At 54.9% G+C, this 15,506-nt stretch overlaps 1 protein-coding gene across 4 annotated transcripts in view; it reads left to right on the forward strand.

Annotated features, from left to right (window-relative positions):
• RALGDS (ral guanine nucleotide dissociation stimulator) overlaps nt 1–15,506 on the forward strand; it is a 63,134-nt gene that overhangs the window by 42,352 nt on the left and 5,276 nt on the right. For all 4 annotated transcript variants that reach the window (XM_072883376.1, XM_072883377.1, XM_072883374.1 and 1 more), the window contains exons 2-9: nt 11,979–12,089; nt 12,639–12,832; nt 13,232–13,306; nt 13,493–13,686; nt 14,096–14,217; nt 14,376–14,591; nt 14,722–14,825; nt 15,185–15,269. In XM_072883376.1, the coding sequence (XP_072739477.1) occupies nt 11,979–12,089; nt 12,639–12,832; nt 13,232–13,306; nt 13,493–13,686; nt 14,096–14,217; nt 14,376–14,591; nt 14,722–14,825; nt 15,185–15,269 (1,101 nt within the window). The remainder of the gene's footprint in view (nt 1–11,978; nt 12,090–12,638; nt 12,833–13,231; nt 13,307–13,492; nt 13,687–14,095; nt 14,218–14,375; nt 14,592–14,721; nt 14,826–15,184; nt 15,270–15,506) is intronic.

Genomic DNA, 15,506 nt, shown 5'->3' on the forward strand with positions numbered 1-15,506 from the left:
AACTTCATCTGGAATGCTGAGGCATTATTTTTAGAGCGGCTTTTCTTTCTGCTAACCACACTGTAACAAACAGTAGCTGAGCTGAGGGCCTGTGTGGAAACCTGCTTTTCAAAGGGCTTGCTTACTCGTCTTACCAGAACTTCTTTTCATGTGATGGAGCAAAACCACACAACCTTTCCCTGCTCTTTGCAGTGGTTGGGTCTCCATGGAGACTCGCAAGCTGAGAGCCTGTGCTAGGCTCCCTGCTCGAGACGGCGTTTTCGTTTGTGAAATGATGTGTTTGGTTTGGTTTGTCTTCTTAGTTGGAACTAACTTCAGGAAACCATTATTTAGCCAAGCTGGGCAAAGCGAAGCATGTTGCCCAAGACTGGCAGGGTGAAAACTCAGCTGTGGGAAGTGAACAAGAATGCTGAAGCACACACCTTCATGTGGTCGGGGGGTTTGGGACCTCACCTTCCAGTTTAGGCCAAAACCCCAGGGATTTTGTTCAAAGACACTTGCCTGAAAGGCTCAGCTGGTGGCCTGGTGCCGGCGAGGTCTGGCTCTGTGCGTCGGAGCAGCAGCAGAGGCAGTGAGCTGCGGGAGCTGGAGCACGTGGGGGGCGTGAACTGGGGCTGATGGTGTCACCCCCATTTCTCCCATGCTGCGACCCCAACAATCACTGCAGGCTTTTCAGAGCAAGGCTAATGCTCAGTTTGGTTTATCATCTTAAAACAGCCTAGCTTTTCTCCAAATACTGCTATTTGTTTGCTTTTGATTATTTTTTTTTTAAACGGATATTTGGTCGCAGCTGCAGTTCTGCTCGTCAGGACCCCATGGCCGGATCCCCATGCTGAGCATTGTGGCGGCAGTGCCCGTTGCTGGTGACTGTCACTGTGATTACTGGGTTTCTAGACAACGCGGTTTACTAGATTCAGTCCTGGTTGCAACATTGAGAACTGGCATTAAGACGGGCCAGGCTGGTCCCTCCCTCGCAGCACGCTGGGGGTGACTCAGAGCGTAGCTATGGCTCAGGCCAGTGTCATAACAAAGACTTATTCCCTGAGGTGCTTCTTGGGGGGGGGGGGTATCCCACAAACTCTGTCTCTCCCACTCCTTATTCCCATGGATTTCAGCATGTTCCTCAGCAAAACTCAGCTCTGAGAGGGTGGGGCTGTTTGAGGCTTGACCTGTCTTAGTCCAGGCAACCTCAAAGGAAAGGAGCTAGGGAAGGAAGGTGGGCACCTCTGCCTTCTTCGCACTGATGCTGCCCTATGGTCGTTATGCACATCAGCTTTTTGGGTATTCCAGGGTTTGTCCCCCAAAATAATTTAAAATGGGAGGGCGAGCTGTGGGGATGCTCACCTGTGGCTGGTAATTCCAGGGGATGAACGGGGCAAGGTGGCAGGAACACGAGTCAGGGTAGGAGCATGCCTGTACTGGCTCGCCGAAGTGCTGTGGCCAGGAGGAAGAGGCTTACTTGTGTGGTGTTTTACCTGCCACGAAAGCTCTAGTAACGTGAGGGAATGCTTGCCTGCAAATGCCTGTGGTGACCCAGCGCCAGGTTGAAATCCCGATGCCCGGTGTCCCCGAGCAGACGCAGGTGTGCTGCTGCAGACACTGGTACACCTTCATCATCAGCCATTGCTGGAAAAGGTCTTAAGCGGTGGGAGAAAACATAGTCCCCAAAGTCTGTGCTGAATCAGGGTAGGTGGGAAAATGGAGCAACCCTGCGTGAAGCTGCTGCCGCCCCCCGGGTTTGGCTCACAGCTGACGGAGGGTTGGCTGCCTGCAGGTCCCGCTCTGGCTGGTGCTCGGACACGGTCCATGGCAGGACCCGCACCTACAAGTGCAGGGCTGAGGGTCTGGGGAGGGAATTCATCCCACCACCCCGGCTGCCCGCACCCTGCCTGGACACCTGCGTTCCTCGTACCACAGCCGCTCTCCACCCCTCTGGACGCGCAGGATCTGGCACACCCAGCGCTCGGGGCAGGGCCCAGGTCCAAACCTCACTGCTTGGGCTCCCGGCGTGTTCAGGCACTTGACAACAGCTGGATTTCTTTTTTTAATTTTTTTTTCAGTTGTTTTCTCCCCAAAGGTGCCAATTAAACTTAAGCTCTCAGTTGCTTCAGCTGTGGAAATCAGACTTAGTTGAGTGAGCATCCTGATTGCAGGCCCCCCAGGTGTTGGCTTGTTGACTCCTGCCTCTGTACCTGCTTATATAGCACCTACTGCCTCGTTGATACCTATTTAAGTAATGCTCTGAAGGTGAAATTTTTCTTGATTACAAAGCAAAAGTGCTTGCATTTCCCCTTCCAGCATCCCACAGGTGCCCCAGGGAGGGGAGCAAGTAGGGGGAAGACCATCCAAGAGGAAAGTCTCTCCCAGCCCTTCCCTGGAGCAACCGGAATGGCCTGAGACCTGCAGCTGGGATGCGGTGGGACACGCTGGGGCTGCGGGTGTCAGGAGGAGGCTGGGACGAGATGGGCTCAGCCTGGACCTCCGCGCAGGGCGGCCTGGGAAGCACGCCGGCAGCAAATGGAGGCATCCTACGTCATCCCAGCCGGGGTGGGAGTCGGGCGTGAGGGGCACGGCCGGAGAACAAAGGCTCACATTTATTCCTCCCGTCCTTTCACCAGCAGCCCCTCGCTGCCTCCCTGCACTGGATTGTTCCTGCATTTTCTCTGCTTCAGCTGTTTACTGGGTCACCCTGATGCAGACACGCACACAAAGAGCAAGCCATCCGGCGAGGCCATTCCTGCACTACCGGCACCGCGAGCCCCTCTCCGGCCCCGAGGAGCACAGTGGTGGCATTGAACCGGGCTGGGAGAGCGCCCGAGCCTGCCCTGCTCCGGGGTCAGGGTGGGCCGGGGGCATCCGGAGCCCCCTGGGCATCCTCCTCTGCGCAGGCTGGGGTGATGGGCTTTTGGGGAGGGGTGCCCAGGAGGTCTGGGCTTGTCAGCTTTGCCCACGCTTCAATCGCACCAGCTTTAATGGAGGGAATGTAAGTTGACGTAAGGCAGTGTAAACACATGGGTGGACACATTTATTTCACGAGGGCTTATTTTGGTTCAGCTTATCTAAGCTAAGGATGTGTCTGAGCTAAATCGAAATTAACCTTGTTGAAATTGAAACGAAGGGTGATGGCACAGTTACCGTAAGCCAGACTGCAGACAGACAGGGATGTGGCTTTTCGACAGCCTCCAATTTGTCCACCCCAATCTGTGCACCTTCAAAATTACAGAAAGATAGGAGTTTGCTTTCTCTTTCCCTCTGCAAGCTACAGCAGGTGGGTTACTGCATAGGCAGTCATTTACAGCTTATCCAGGCTGCTCGGGAATGGCGTGTGGCAAAACTCCCTGGGAATGTTGGCGTGGGGCCGGTGGGATGGTGCAGCATGGCATGGGGGGCCGAACGCCGCTTCCTGGGTCTGGGCTGATGTTTCACGCCCGGCAGTTGCTGGAGCTGTCACTGTTGCGTTGCCCTTTCTGCATATCCCACGTGCCTTGCTCGTGCTGCAGGTGTGTGCCCAGGTATGATCTTCGTTCATGCAGGTCAGGTACATGCTGGGGTCAAGGGGGAGGTTTGACAAAAGAAGCTGGTTTTAAAGCAGCTAATATTTCTTAAAATTAATTTTTTGGCTGTCTGGACTGGCACATGGGCTACGAGCTGAGAGCAGGAGAATTATTCAAGGCTTTGTGTCTCTGAGAATGTAAAGACTTGACTTTTGGGGTAGATGAACTCACTAGCTTGCAATGCTGATGCATGCAAGGGACAAGCATTGCCCTGGAGATGCAACAACGAACAAGTCTGTGTCTTTTGGTTAACATGTGTTAAGACATGACTGACATTTCAGGAATGAGCATACCAATCGGTTTCAAGGTACGTCAGCTCTGAATGCCAACCTAATCACCATCCCTTTCCAAATACGTATGGCAGTTCTTGCTGCTGCAGAAATAACACACTTGGTGCAAAAGGGCCCTGTTTCAGCAGTGGAGTCAATAGAGTAACATTAGATCAGGCTTGAACTGCAATCTCTTCGGGACACGCACCCTGTTTTTCTTTGCGTTTGAACAAGGCATTATAGAGCTGTCATGTTGCATGTGACTTACAGGTGCTACTGTACACACACCAAAAATAATCAATTTTTGAACTTGTTTCTGTTGCGTTTTTTGCAGATTTTTCTGTTCCATCTTGGTAAAATACAGACCTTTGTTCTGGGCCGAAATGACTTACTATGAACCACTCGATCTTTATTTACCCTTACAGAGCAATAGGTATTAATTTTTTTATACACCGGTTGTCACCAGTCATGTCGTTCTGGTTTCACTTCCAGTAATTACCCTCCGGGCTCTAGGCGAGTTTGTAGCGGAGCAGTTGCTCTGTAAGCGAAGGCCAGCTGCGTCCCTCGTACGCAAGCCTGACTCTGCGTAGGCGTTGGCGCTGAGCATGGATGCTGCTGAAACGCACACCGAAGCGATCACGAACACAAAGCTAAGGACTGTGGAGCAAGAGCTAGAACTGCTGTGTCGGCGGGATCTTTTTGCCATCAACTTAGAGAGGAAGCAAAACCTGCTGCACTCAGTTTTCTTCTAACCTTCAGCAGCCTGCGAAGGGAGCCCTTCCCGGCACATCCCCTGGTAGGGAACACGAGGGAAGTCCTGCTTTGGCGGTGCTTTCACATAGGATGCAAACATCTAGGCAGAGGTGCTGGTGGTCTTCAAATACTCTCGGGAGTAGGAAACACGGGGTTTGGAGTTAAGCAGTCATCTCTGGCATCTCTGGCTCTGCCAGTTGCAGATGGAGTTTGCTTTTCCCAGGGAGTCCCCCTGGCACGCTGATCCCCCAGCCCCTGCAGCTCCCCCTGCATCAGGGGGCCTGATCCTCCCCCTTGGAGGCCGGGGGGGATGCAGTGGACACAGAGCGTCTTTGCACATCTTTGACTCCTGATTTCCAGACCATAAAAAGAGCAAAAAAGTTTCTACGTGTGGGAAGGCTCTTAGTTTTCTTTAAAAGCAAAACAAAAGCACATGGGGGAGGAATCCTGTGTATCTGCTCTGTCTCATTTCTGGACCCAAGTGCTGAGCTCCTAATCCTCACTCCAGCCACTGACTCACAGCGTGCGAGTCACAAGATGCCTTTGCAACCGATCTGCCAGCCGCTGCTTTCTCTTCTTCCTAAGCCGTGAGGGTGGAGAAGGCTGCCTTTGAATATTGTCTCTAACCCCTCTAGGTTGCGGACACATGATCAGACCTGCTGTCTGTCTCGGGCAGCCCCAGACGCCGAGGGAGGAGGTATAAAATCCCCACAAGAGGCAGATATGGGGTGATGTGCCCCCTCCCTCTGCCCCGTCCTGCTCCCTGGGAGCGCGTGGCGCTGGGTGATCCCCGTGGGTGCTGGGTGCAGCTCTCCCTGCTGGAACACCTGAAGCAGAGCGAAAGCGGAGCTAAGGGTGTCGGGAAAGCCCAGCTGCAGAGCCCAGCGGCTGATGGGGTGAGAACAGGCTCTCAGCTGTCACCACTGTCTTGCTGTCCTGGCAAAAACACCCCCTTTTCACAGTGGGTTTAAGTTTCGCTTCTGGCCCTTTTTCTCTTATTTTCCTGTTTCCCCCTTTGTTGTTTTTTTGTAATGGGCTGTTGGAATTGGTCCTGGTCTGAGGCAGCTCTGAGCAGGCAGGACGGCAGGCAGAGTGTCGAAAACCGGAGGAAACACATCCATCCACCTAACATCTCTGCGCAGGGAGCAGCACCCAGGGCAGGGGCTGGGGGCAGCCGAGCCGTGGCAGGGGACTCGAGCTCCATCAGCAGCAATGGGAACACGGCGCAGGGAGAATGGAGACGGCAGGAGGTCAACCTGCCCGTGGCCGGCGGAAACCACTGTACCCCAGTGCCACCATGGTCATTGCTGGGATGGCATTTGGGAGCAGGAGTGCTCCTGCCCTCCATGGGGCTCCTAATCCAAAGCACGTGCCGTGGGTCACCGGGCGTAGGTAGGTGCTAGCACAGGGCACCTTTCCTTCCCCTGAACGTGGGGGATACTTGGCAGCTTCCTCGCCAGCTTTGGGTAGTCTCTGTAGCCTTCCTGAGAATGGCTGGGGGAAAGAAACTGCTGATGAACGTGAGGGAGCGGACGGGACGATCCTGACCGGCGGAGCTGTGGGGGAACATCCACCGCGGGGCTTTTTGCCTGGAAGTCCCCATGGGGAAGGGTGTTCTGCTGCATGCGCTTATTTTGGATGTGTAGGACAAGAGGGTACTTCTGCTTTTGCGGTCTTTGGTTCACGGAACTGCAGTCGTTTTCCTTTCACTAGGTGGGGGTGGCTTTTTTCCTATTTCCTTTTACATAATGTTGTACGCTTCAGTTTACATAAGAGGCCCCAAAGTTGCTGCTGTTTGTTGCATGAGTGCGGGATTTGCTCCTGGGAGTGAAACGAAAGTTAACTCAGGGCTTGTGTCAAGCGTGGAGGACGTGGTCCTTGGTGGAGCAGGTTTCTTTCGTTTCTGGAAAGGCACATTTCCCGTTGCCGATGGGAAGGGATTATTCTGAGAAGGGACTGGGGATTGTAAAGGCCAAAGCCCCACTTTCTGTTTCTGGCTGTACCGGCTTTCATCAGGTCCTTTTGAACTTGTGCAAATGTGGAGCTTCAACGAGAAACTACTGGTGATGTCTCTGAGGCTCAGCTCTGCCTTTTCTTGTCTCTTTAGCCAGCGAGACCGTTAGTTCCCAACCGGCTCAGGTTCCCAGCTCGGGGATGTGCCATGGGCAGGGCTAGCATCTGCTTCTCTCTTGTGGCTGGTAGCAGCGGTCCTTGGAAATCACGGTGCAAAGAAACTCTCGGTGCTGTGTTGTACCTGCCTGTGGAAGAGGCATTTTGTGCAGCCCAGCTGAAAGGGAACAGAGTAACACGAACATCTTGATCTTTAAAGCAGCTGTTGTCCAGGGAGCATCAGTAAAAGCACTTTAAGCAGTTTTGCCTCTTCCACGTGTGCTGAAATTAATACCTTTTTCCAATAACAGTTCATTATTTTGTGTCTTTGGAGGCCAATGTGCTAACCCAGGGGCACGTGGGACCAGAGCTCTTAAGACCTGGTAATTGTTGAATAATTGTCTGTGTGTAACGTGCAGGGATGCTGTCATGCTCACACTTAATCCTTTACTTTACTCCTGTCTTACTAAAACCACCTTTGTGACTGATCTCAAACACTTTCTAAAATGCAGATCCCTAGCCAATATTTGCTTTGCTGTTTGGCTTTTGCATTTTCCCCTCCCTTCAGCCGATGAGAAGAGACGAAGGCAGATTCCCTGCTGCTCTCTGCCTGGCTCCTGCAAGGGTCCCTCGCACTGCAGCCCTTCCTCCAGGCTCACGAATCTTGGCTACATCTTACAGCTCGTTATTAAACCTCCGTGTGAAGACGTGGAGTTCAACGCCATGCCGTGTACTAGAACATTCACCAGAGAGTAGAAGAGTTTATTGCACGGAGCAGGAATTCCTCCCCGGTGTAGTCACAAATGCTTTGAACTGTCAGTGGGGAACTCGTTGCTCACGCAGCCTGGGGCTATCTGCAGTTGGAAGAGGCGGTCTCTAAAACCAGGCAAGCCATCTGGTGCAGACCTCCAGTTTCATATTTCAGGGGATGAACTCCTGCAGAGTTCACTTACGGCTGCTTTGGCAAAAGCCTCCAACTCTGCAGAACTGGGCGTCTGATACCCCTAAGTTAAACATGTGGTTTTTCCTTGTGCACCTCCATCGAGAGGCCTTTTTCCTGCTGTATGGAGAGGAGCAGGATTGCACACTGAGCTGGAGAAATCATGGTCAAATGGTCATTTTCTATGTCTTCCCTTTTTTGGTGCCCATCTTGAAATGCGTTGGATCTCACTTTCCGGGGTGCTGAGTTCCTTCCGTATGAGTTTGGTGGAAGGTGCAAATGCCATACCATCAACATGCTCAAAGTTAGTGCTTTCACAGAAAAGCTTTGCTGAATCTTGTTGCAGCCGTTTAAAGCACTGTCTGGGCCTGTTGGACGCATCTCTTCTACCAATGCGATGCAGTAGGCGGAAGGGACTGTTGACCTGTATCTCTGCCATGGTGCGGTGCTCGGTTACTCAGGTTGAACCGCTGGTGAAGGAGGGTTTGCATGTGGGTGCTGGGCTGCCTTTGTGCCAGCTGAGGCCCACCTTGTGTTCCCTTCTGCTATGAGGGGCAGAAAACTCCAGATGTGTAGGGCAGGCAACGGGGAGCAGTAGCTGTTGTAGTAATATTTACCAGCACTTGTCTGGCAGAGCTCTTTAGAGACCATTTTGAAGACGTTCATCTTTGGTTGACTTGCTGGAAATCCTGGTGTGAGTGCCAGACTTAGGATTGGAGCGTTCTTGCTGGCTGGCACATACATAAGCCACGGTTCAAGGTTTTGCGTCTCTCCCAGCCCTGCTCCCACCCTGTGTCTCCTTGTTTGCAAAGGCAGAAACGTGCCTTTGGTGCAGGTGTTGGGAGCGGGACTTCGCTGGCTCCATCCTGCTGCTGCTTTTTGCTTCGTTGGTTTTTAACCAACATGGGCGGAATGCACAATCAGCATCTTGGAGAAGCAGCGGTAGGAAAGAGGAAGCTCACGCAGAATATAAATAGCCAAATTTTAAAATGTACCAGTGTAGCAGCTCGCCTGGCTCTTGGCATGAGCCTGGCTGAAGACCGCTGGGAAGCTGCGTACTTTGTATGTGGTTTGCAAAGGGGGAACTTTGGGGGATATCGCACAAGTCAGCAAGACAAAAAATGAATGAATCTGACAGTCTTGGATATAGGAAGGAAATGAAATTTGCTTCTACGCACATCAAAATCGGGCGTATCCTCTGCACGTGACACAAAACACAGGGTGAAAACCCCTGCACAGTTATGGCAACACTTTCCACTGTAGTTGCACAGAGGCTGCCAATGATTCATGGTTGATCCTTGGACATTTTGTCCTCCCATATGATTTGATTTCTTTATTAATTTAACTGCATCTCAACAAGCATTTGATTTTTATTGATATTTGTGCCTGAGCTTTACAGCTGCCCAGCCAAATCTCTTTTCTGAGTTAGACTGTACAGGAGTCTGGTCCTGCTGGACCCAGAGCTTTCCTCCAGCCCAAAGGCAGCATAACTGGAAGGTACGCAGGGTAGGGCTGATCTGCAGGTTGGGTGATAAAGACTGGGAGAGACCCCGGGAGAGCTGATGTGAAGCACCGTTGGTAGCGATGCCCCTTCTCTATCACTGCCCCTTGGGCACTGGGCTTGCGTGCCGAAGAGCCATCTACTGCTGTCACTTCTGGAGGGCGGCACATAGCTGTGGGCACCAGGGTCTGATGGTCTCCGTGGACAAACTGGGCAGAGTTCCTATAGCTTTTCTTTCTTTTTGTTGGAAACAGCATCTATAGGTGGAGGAAGGACAACTTGGCTGACTGGGGATCGAGTGGGGTCGCATCGCTGTAGGTGGCTGATCGAGAGGCTTGAGCAGTGCCAGCAGCTCTCTCCCGAGGTTGTGCCAGAGCCCCCAGTTCCCAGCTAAGGCATCTCTGCTTGTGGGGTCGGGGATGACTAACCTGGCGTAGGAGCACCTCATTCCTGTGAGCTTTTGGTGGAGAGATGGAGAGGTGATGGGGGAGAAGCCCAGCTCTCGGCTGCCAGTGCCTTTAGCTACGTACCAGCTCACCTTCCCCTCGCTGACGTGTTTAAATGGCTTTGTCTTCCCTGCACCGGGGCCAATGTCATGGGTGGCTGCTCTGGCGGGGCTCCCAGCGCGGATGTGACATGAGGCTGCAGAGGAGCGGGGAGTCGGGGTGGGCTCAGGGGCTCGTCCGTGCCCCTGTCGGTGTTCGGGCTGGGTAGTGCCAACCATCGGGGCTCAGGGCTGCCAGCCTGCCGGTGCCTGGGCCAGCTGGGCTGGAGGCAAGCTGGGCTCGGATCTGCACTACCCCCAGCAGCCAGCCTCGTCGGCCTGGGGGATTTATCGAGGCAGGAGGGAGATGTATTTTTATGTCACGCTGTCTAGGAAGGCGCAGGGCACGCCATGCTGGTAAGTGAGTGCCTTTTCCATTCTTGAAATTCAGACCTTTTTATACTTGAACATAAATTTATGCCATAATTTATCCCAGAGCATAGAACAAAAGGGGGACTAATGCAGGTGTCTGTCTGTCCACTGCCTTGTGAGGCTGCTGTCAGCGTTGGTCTGGAAGCCAGTGAATCCCAGGAAAGACTTCTGATGTTCACAGCACAGCCGAAGTTAGGAGCCTCTCAACCCCTTGAGCTTCAGTGAACCAAACTTCTTGATAGTCTGGCATGAAGTGAGAAGCGCAGGTTCAGCAGAAAGTGAGGAAGATGTCCAATAACCCTGCCCAGGGGGATTCTCTGTCCTCATTCATTACAGCCATGAATGAGAGGCTTTTTAAAGTTTTCCCCTTATTCTTTGAGCTGGCTGTGGTTCCCTGCCTTAATTCCTTGCTAATAACAAGCACCTGACTTGAGCAGGGTACGATAACAGCACAGTGACCGCTGCTGCGATGGTGACGATAAAGGATGGTGGTTAAAGAGCGTGTTAGGTGCACGTTCGATACGTCAGCTCAGGGTCGTGTTCGGAGCTTTCTGCTCAGTGTCTCTTGAGATGTGCAGCATCGTCTGAAGCCAGGGCCCTGGGTATGGCTGTTCTCGCGTTCACGGGGAGCGGTTTGGGAGGAGGATTTTTTGCAGGGAGCAGCGGCGCTCCTGGGGCTCCGTCCTGGGTTGCCCCACGGCAGCTTCCAGCTTCTTCCCCGGTGAGCCCTGCGTTGTTGCCATTGCTCAGGGTTTTTTGTGCTCCCGAGAGGCAGATTGCAGGGAAAGCTGCGGGCTGGCTCCGGCCCCTGGCTGGCAGTGTGATATGCAGGGGGCACTTGTCCCCGAGCCCCTGCACCCCAGCGTGTGGTCACCTCCCCCTGCTAACCGGTTTATTGCTTTCGGGCATTTTCCCCATCTGCTGAGCAGTGGGTTTTGCCGTGTGTTACACCGTGTCCCGCCATTTGGCGTGGGGGATGGAGGGCGGGGGAGATCCCACCCCCCCCACCCCCCGGTGTTTAAAAGGATCTGGATAAATCCTCTTAAGAGAGGCACTGACTCAGCAGAGCGTGGTGAGAGAGGAGGAGGAGGGAACCGAATTATCCTTGTGGGGCTGGAGCCACCGCCGAGCCCTGCGCTGGCACTTGGGGCTGGGGGAGCTGGGGCAGGCACGTGCCTGGGGACCTGCCCCGAGAAGCATCCCTTCTTTCCTTACCAAATTTTAGGTGGTCTCCATCTCCCCAGAGCAGAAACATGAGTCTCATAGCTGGGTCAGGCTGTGGCCCGGAGGTGCCTGTCCCCAGGGGTGCAGGGACCTGTCCCAGCTGTGCCCGAGCCCACCCCGGTGCCGCTCCCTGGGGTTTCGCCCCAGCTTTGAGCTCCCTCCCCCCTTGAGTTTCTGCCTTGTGTCCATGGCCAGCACTGCCAAAGCTCGCAGGCGGCTTGGTTTCACAGTTATTATTGATTACCAAAGGTGCGCCGAGGTGCTCAGCTCCCACAGGGGCAGATTACCAAGATTACGGTCAGACCGGGTGGCAATGTCACCTTACGGGAAAGGCAAAGGCTTGGGGAGGGGGTGTGCTGCCACCCGCCCCCCGCGCTGCCCGGCGAGGGGTCCCTGCTCTACCCGCACCTGGCACTGGTGCAGCCTGGGTTTGCAGAAGGGCTGAGACGCGGAGCCAGGGGACACGGAGCAGAGCGAGAGCACCTTCCCAAAGTCCTAGCTCTGCCTCTGCGCAGGCTCGGGTGGGCCCAGGGTTAAGCTGGCCAGGAAGACTGGTGTCGCCTAGTTTGTATTTCTGAGCAGGCGAGGGAGACTCTCGCTGCCTGCCGGCTGTTGCCTTTGGCTTGCCAGGACACCTTGTAGGAGCCTGCAGGAGCATCTCTGCCACGCTTTACCCTCCTTATCTCACGGTGTATCTTGTCCTCCCGTGCAGAGCTCCACACAGGAGATTGGAGAAGAGCTGGAGGATGGTGTGATCTACAGCATATCGCTCCGGAAAGTGCAGCTCCATCACACGGCTAACAAAGGGCAGCGATGGCTGGGGGTAAGCTGGGGGCTCCGCCAGCCTCCTGCCACGGGGTGTTTTCAGACGTTTCCCTGCCAGAGACACGGTGACCTGATGTCAGGGCTTGCCAGGGTCGATACCAGCCCATGTCCTGCCCTCTTCTTGCTCCCCCATACGCTCCTGTCCAGGGGGCTCCTTCCAAGCCTTATCTGGGAATCATGTATTTATTTGGGAGCAGGGACGTGGGAGCAACCGCTGGCCTCTGCCCTGCAGCAAGGGGCATGGGGGAAACAAGCTGAAGCCCCATTTTGCAAAATAGAGCAACCCTGATTTGCATCTAGATTTCGGCAACCTTGAGGCCTTTCCTGGCATTTCCCAAATGCTCAAGTCTTCTCAGCTGACTTGCTGGTATTTGATGTCAGAGGAGACCCGGCTTGCCTTTCCCCAGGCCCGTCACGAGAGCCCCGGGCACTGTAGGGGGTCCGTGGTCCCAGCCTAGACCCATAAGTGGCTTGTGAAGCGGGTGGGATTGTGCTTGAATGTGTCTGTCTTCATCCAGCCCACTGACTTCTGCTCCTTACCTGGCAGTTTGAGAATGAGTCGGCCTTAAACCTCTACGAGACATGTAAGGTGCGGACAATAAAAGCTGGGACCTTGGAGAAGCTGGTGGAGTACCTGGTCTCAGCCTTCAAGGGCAATGACTCCACCTACGTCACCATCTTCCTGTGCACTTACCGGGCCTTTGCCACCACCAAGCAAGTGCTGGACCTGCTGCTTAACAGGTGAGGCTGCCCTGAGCCCCAGAACGCAGCTAGAGGTGGCCGGTGTCTGAGCCCCCTTGGCTAGGAGAGCCCCAGCATCTTCTGCTGCCATGCCTTGGAGGGCTGATGGGCTTCTCCCAACTCCATCAGCATGCAGGTTTTGGGGCAGGACAGGGAGGACACAACTTCCCAGTGAGCTGGAGCCCTTCCAGCTGGTACCCTGCTGCGAGGTGGCCAGTGCTGGCTGCTTCCCTCTTCCCATAACGCGGAGGCCGTGGCAGACTGGGGGGAGCAGGACAGTGTATGAGAGGTTCCTCCCGACCCCCTGGCAGAGCTGGGGGTGATGTGGAGGGAGAAGAGGCAGCGCCGAGACACAGCTGAGTCCAGGATGCTCACTGCCTGCTCGCTGTGCCCCACCAGGTATGGCAAACTCCATGTGCAGGCGAATGGGGACCATGCCAGGCATGCTGTGGACGAGAGGATGGAGCTGAAGAAGTAAGTCTGACTGCGCTGTGGGTGAACAAGATGGGTGGCTCCGGTGATAGCTCTTTGGTTCTCATACAAAGGCATGTGGAGTCCCAGGGGTGCTCCTGGTGCCTGGGGCTCATGGGGGTGCACACAGGTTTCTCCTGGCACCCGATTCTCATGCAGGCTTGCCTGTGTTTTCCCCCCTCCCCGCAGCACCATCTCCTCCATCCTGGGTGCCTGGCTGGACCAGTACTCAGAGGATTTCCGCAAGCCCCCAGACTTCGCCTGCCTCAAGCAGCTCATCTCCTACGTGTGCCACAACATCCCCGGCTCGGACCTGGAGCGCCGAGCCCGCATCCTGCTGGCCCAGTTCCAGCAGCAAGAGCAGAGCGAGTCCGAGGCAGAAGGTGGGGTCCTTTCCCCGCTTGTGGGGGGCCATTTGGGGCTGCAGGTGGAGAGAGTGCTACTGGTTGGCCTTGAGGGTCCTCAAAACCTTGGGTCTTGTCACGTGGCTGAATTCCCATAAACCCTGCCTGCGTTTACATGGAGGTACACCAGGAAGCTAATCCAACTGCACCAGAAGTGGGATTTCTAAGTGGATTAGCTAATCTGCCTTTAATCCTCTGCAGACACTTGTGTCCAGGTTTAAAATGACTATCCTTTTATCTGAGCCTCGTTTCTCGAGGCGTGAAGCCAGATGGGAATTAAGAGCCTGGGAGGTGGGATTGTGGGTGTCTGCAGGGGGCTGGCGTGGGTCGGCGTGGGCCCCGGCTTGCGGCAGTGCTGCGGTGCTCAGCTTCACACCGTCTCTCGCAGCTGTGGACCATGGCAGCTGCACCTTCCAGCTGGTGGAGGAGAATGGGGTTGGGGATGGGAAGCCGGATTTCCTCTCCTTCTCCCCAGAGATGGTGGCAGAACAGTTCACGCTGATGGATGCTGTGAGTATTCATTTGACAGCCGTGTTGATGGTGCTCTGCCCGTCTGCTACCTGCTGCTCTGGGCAGAGGCCTGTCTCTTCCCTTCCACTTTTTCCCCCTGGCCTGTTCCCTTCCCAGGGACCCCAAAGAGACCCGTCTCCATCCCTTTAATCTTCCAGGAGCTGTTTAAGAAAGTGGTGCCTTACCACTGCCTGGGCTGCATCTGGTCCCAGCGAGACAAGAAAGGCAAAGAGCACCTGGCGCCTACCATCCGTGCCACGGTCTCGCAGTTCAATAGCGTGGCCAACTGTGTCATTGCCACGTGTCTCGGAGACCGGTCCCTGAAGCCGCAGCAGAGGGCTAAAGTGGTGGAGCGGTGGATCGAAGTGGCGCGGGTAGGACAGCTTGCCATCCCGCTCACCTCCCACCTTGGCCCAAGGGCTGAGGTTTTGTGGTGTGCGAATCCCAGCAGATCCCTGGGCGTTCTTTAACGCTGAGTCCTGACATCTCCTTGTGTGCCCCCAGGAGTGCCGCATCCTGAAGAACTTCTCCTCCCTCCGAGCCATCCTCTCAGCTCTGCAGTGCAACGCTGTTCACCGGCTGAAGAAGACCTGGGATGAGGTCCTACGGTAAGCAGCGCCTGCTGGGCTCCTGCAGCCATGGGGAGGTTTCAAGGGGAAGGTTGTGCTGTGGCTGTGGCCCTTGAATGTGTGGATGGGATCATCTCAGCTCCAGCATTGCCTCTTGGAGTGTGCCCAAAACCCAGGGACCAGCGTAAGGTGTCAGGGACCTAAGGAGGGTGAGGCAATAAAAGTACTATCACCTCCTCCTCCTTTCCATGCAAAACACCCTGGAATAGACCCCAAACAGCAAGGCCCTGCTAGACCTGTGAGCATTGCAGGGGTCCCTTGGGTGAGCAGAAGAGAGCCCAAGGAGGAGACCCCAGGGTGGCACCATTGCTGACTTCCCCCTGTGTTTCTCCACGCAGGGAGAGCTTCCGCACTTTCCATGAGCTCTCTGAGATCTTCTCTGACGAGAACAACCACTCGCTGAGTCGGGAGCTTCTCATCAAGGTATGGGAAGCGGCACCCACGTCACCCTGTCTCTGGCAGGGAGCTCGGGCTGATGCTGGCAGAAGTTTCCATGTTGTTCCAGCCACCAGGCTAAAGCCCTGGCAGCGCTGCTGGGGTTTGAGGCGTGGGTGCGGGCAGGGCCTGCTGAGTCTGAGGAGCAGGCAGGGGTTTTGGACCAGGCTGGGCTTTCTGCTTCTCCACCCAAAAGTCGTCATTGCCTGAAGCTTGCAGAGCAAT

Source organism: Ciconia boyciana, chromosome 18 (genome assembly GCF_034638445.1).
Source record: "Ciconia boyciana chromosome 18, ASM3463844v1, whole genome shotgun sequence".
Lineage (NCBI taxonomy): Eukaryota > Metazoa > Chordata > Aves > Ciconiiformes > Ciconiidae > Ciconia > Ciconia boyciana.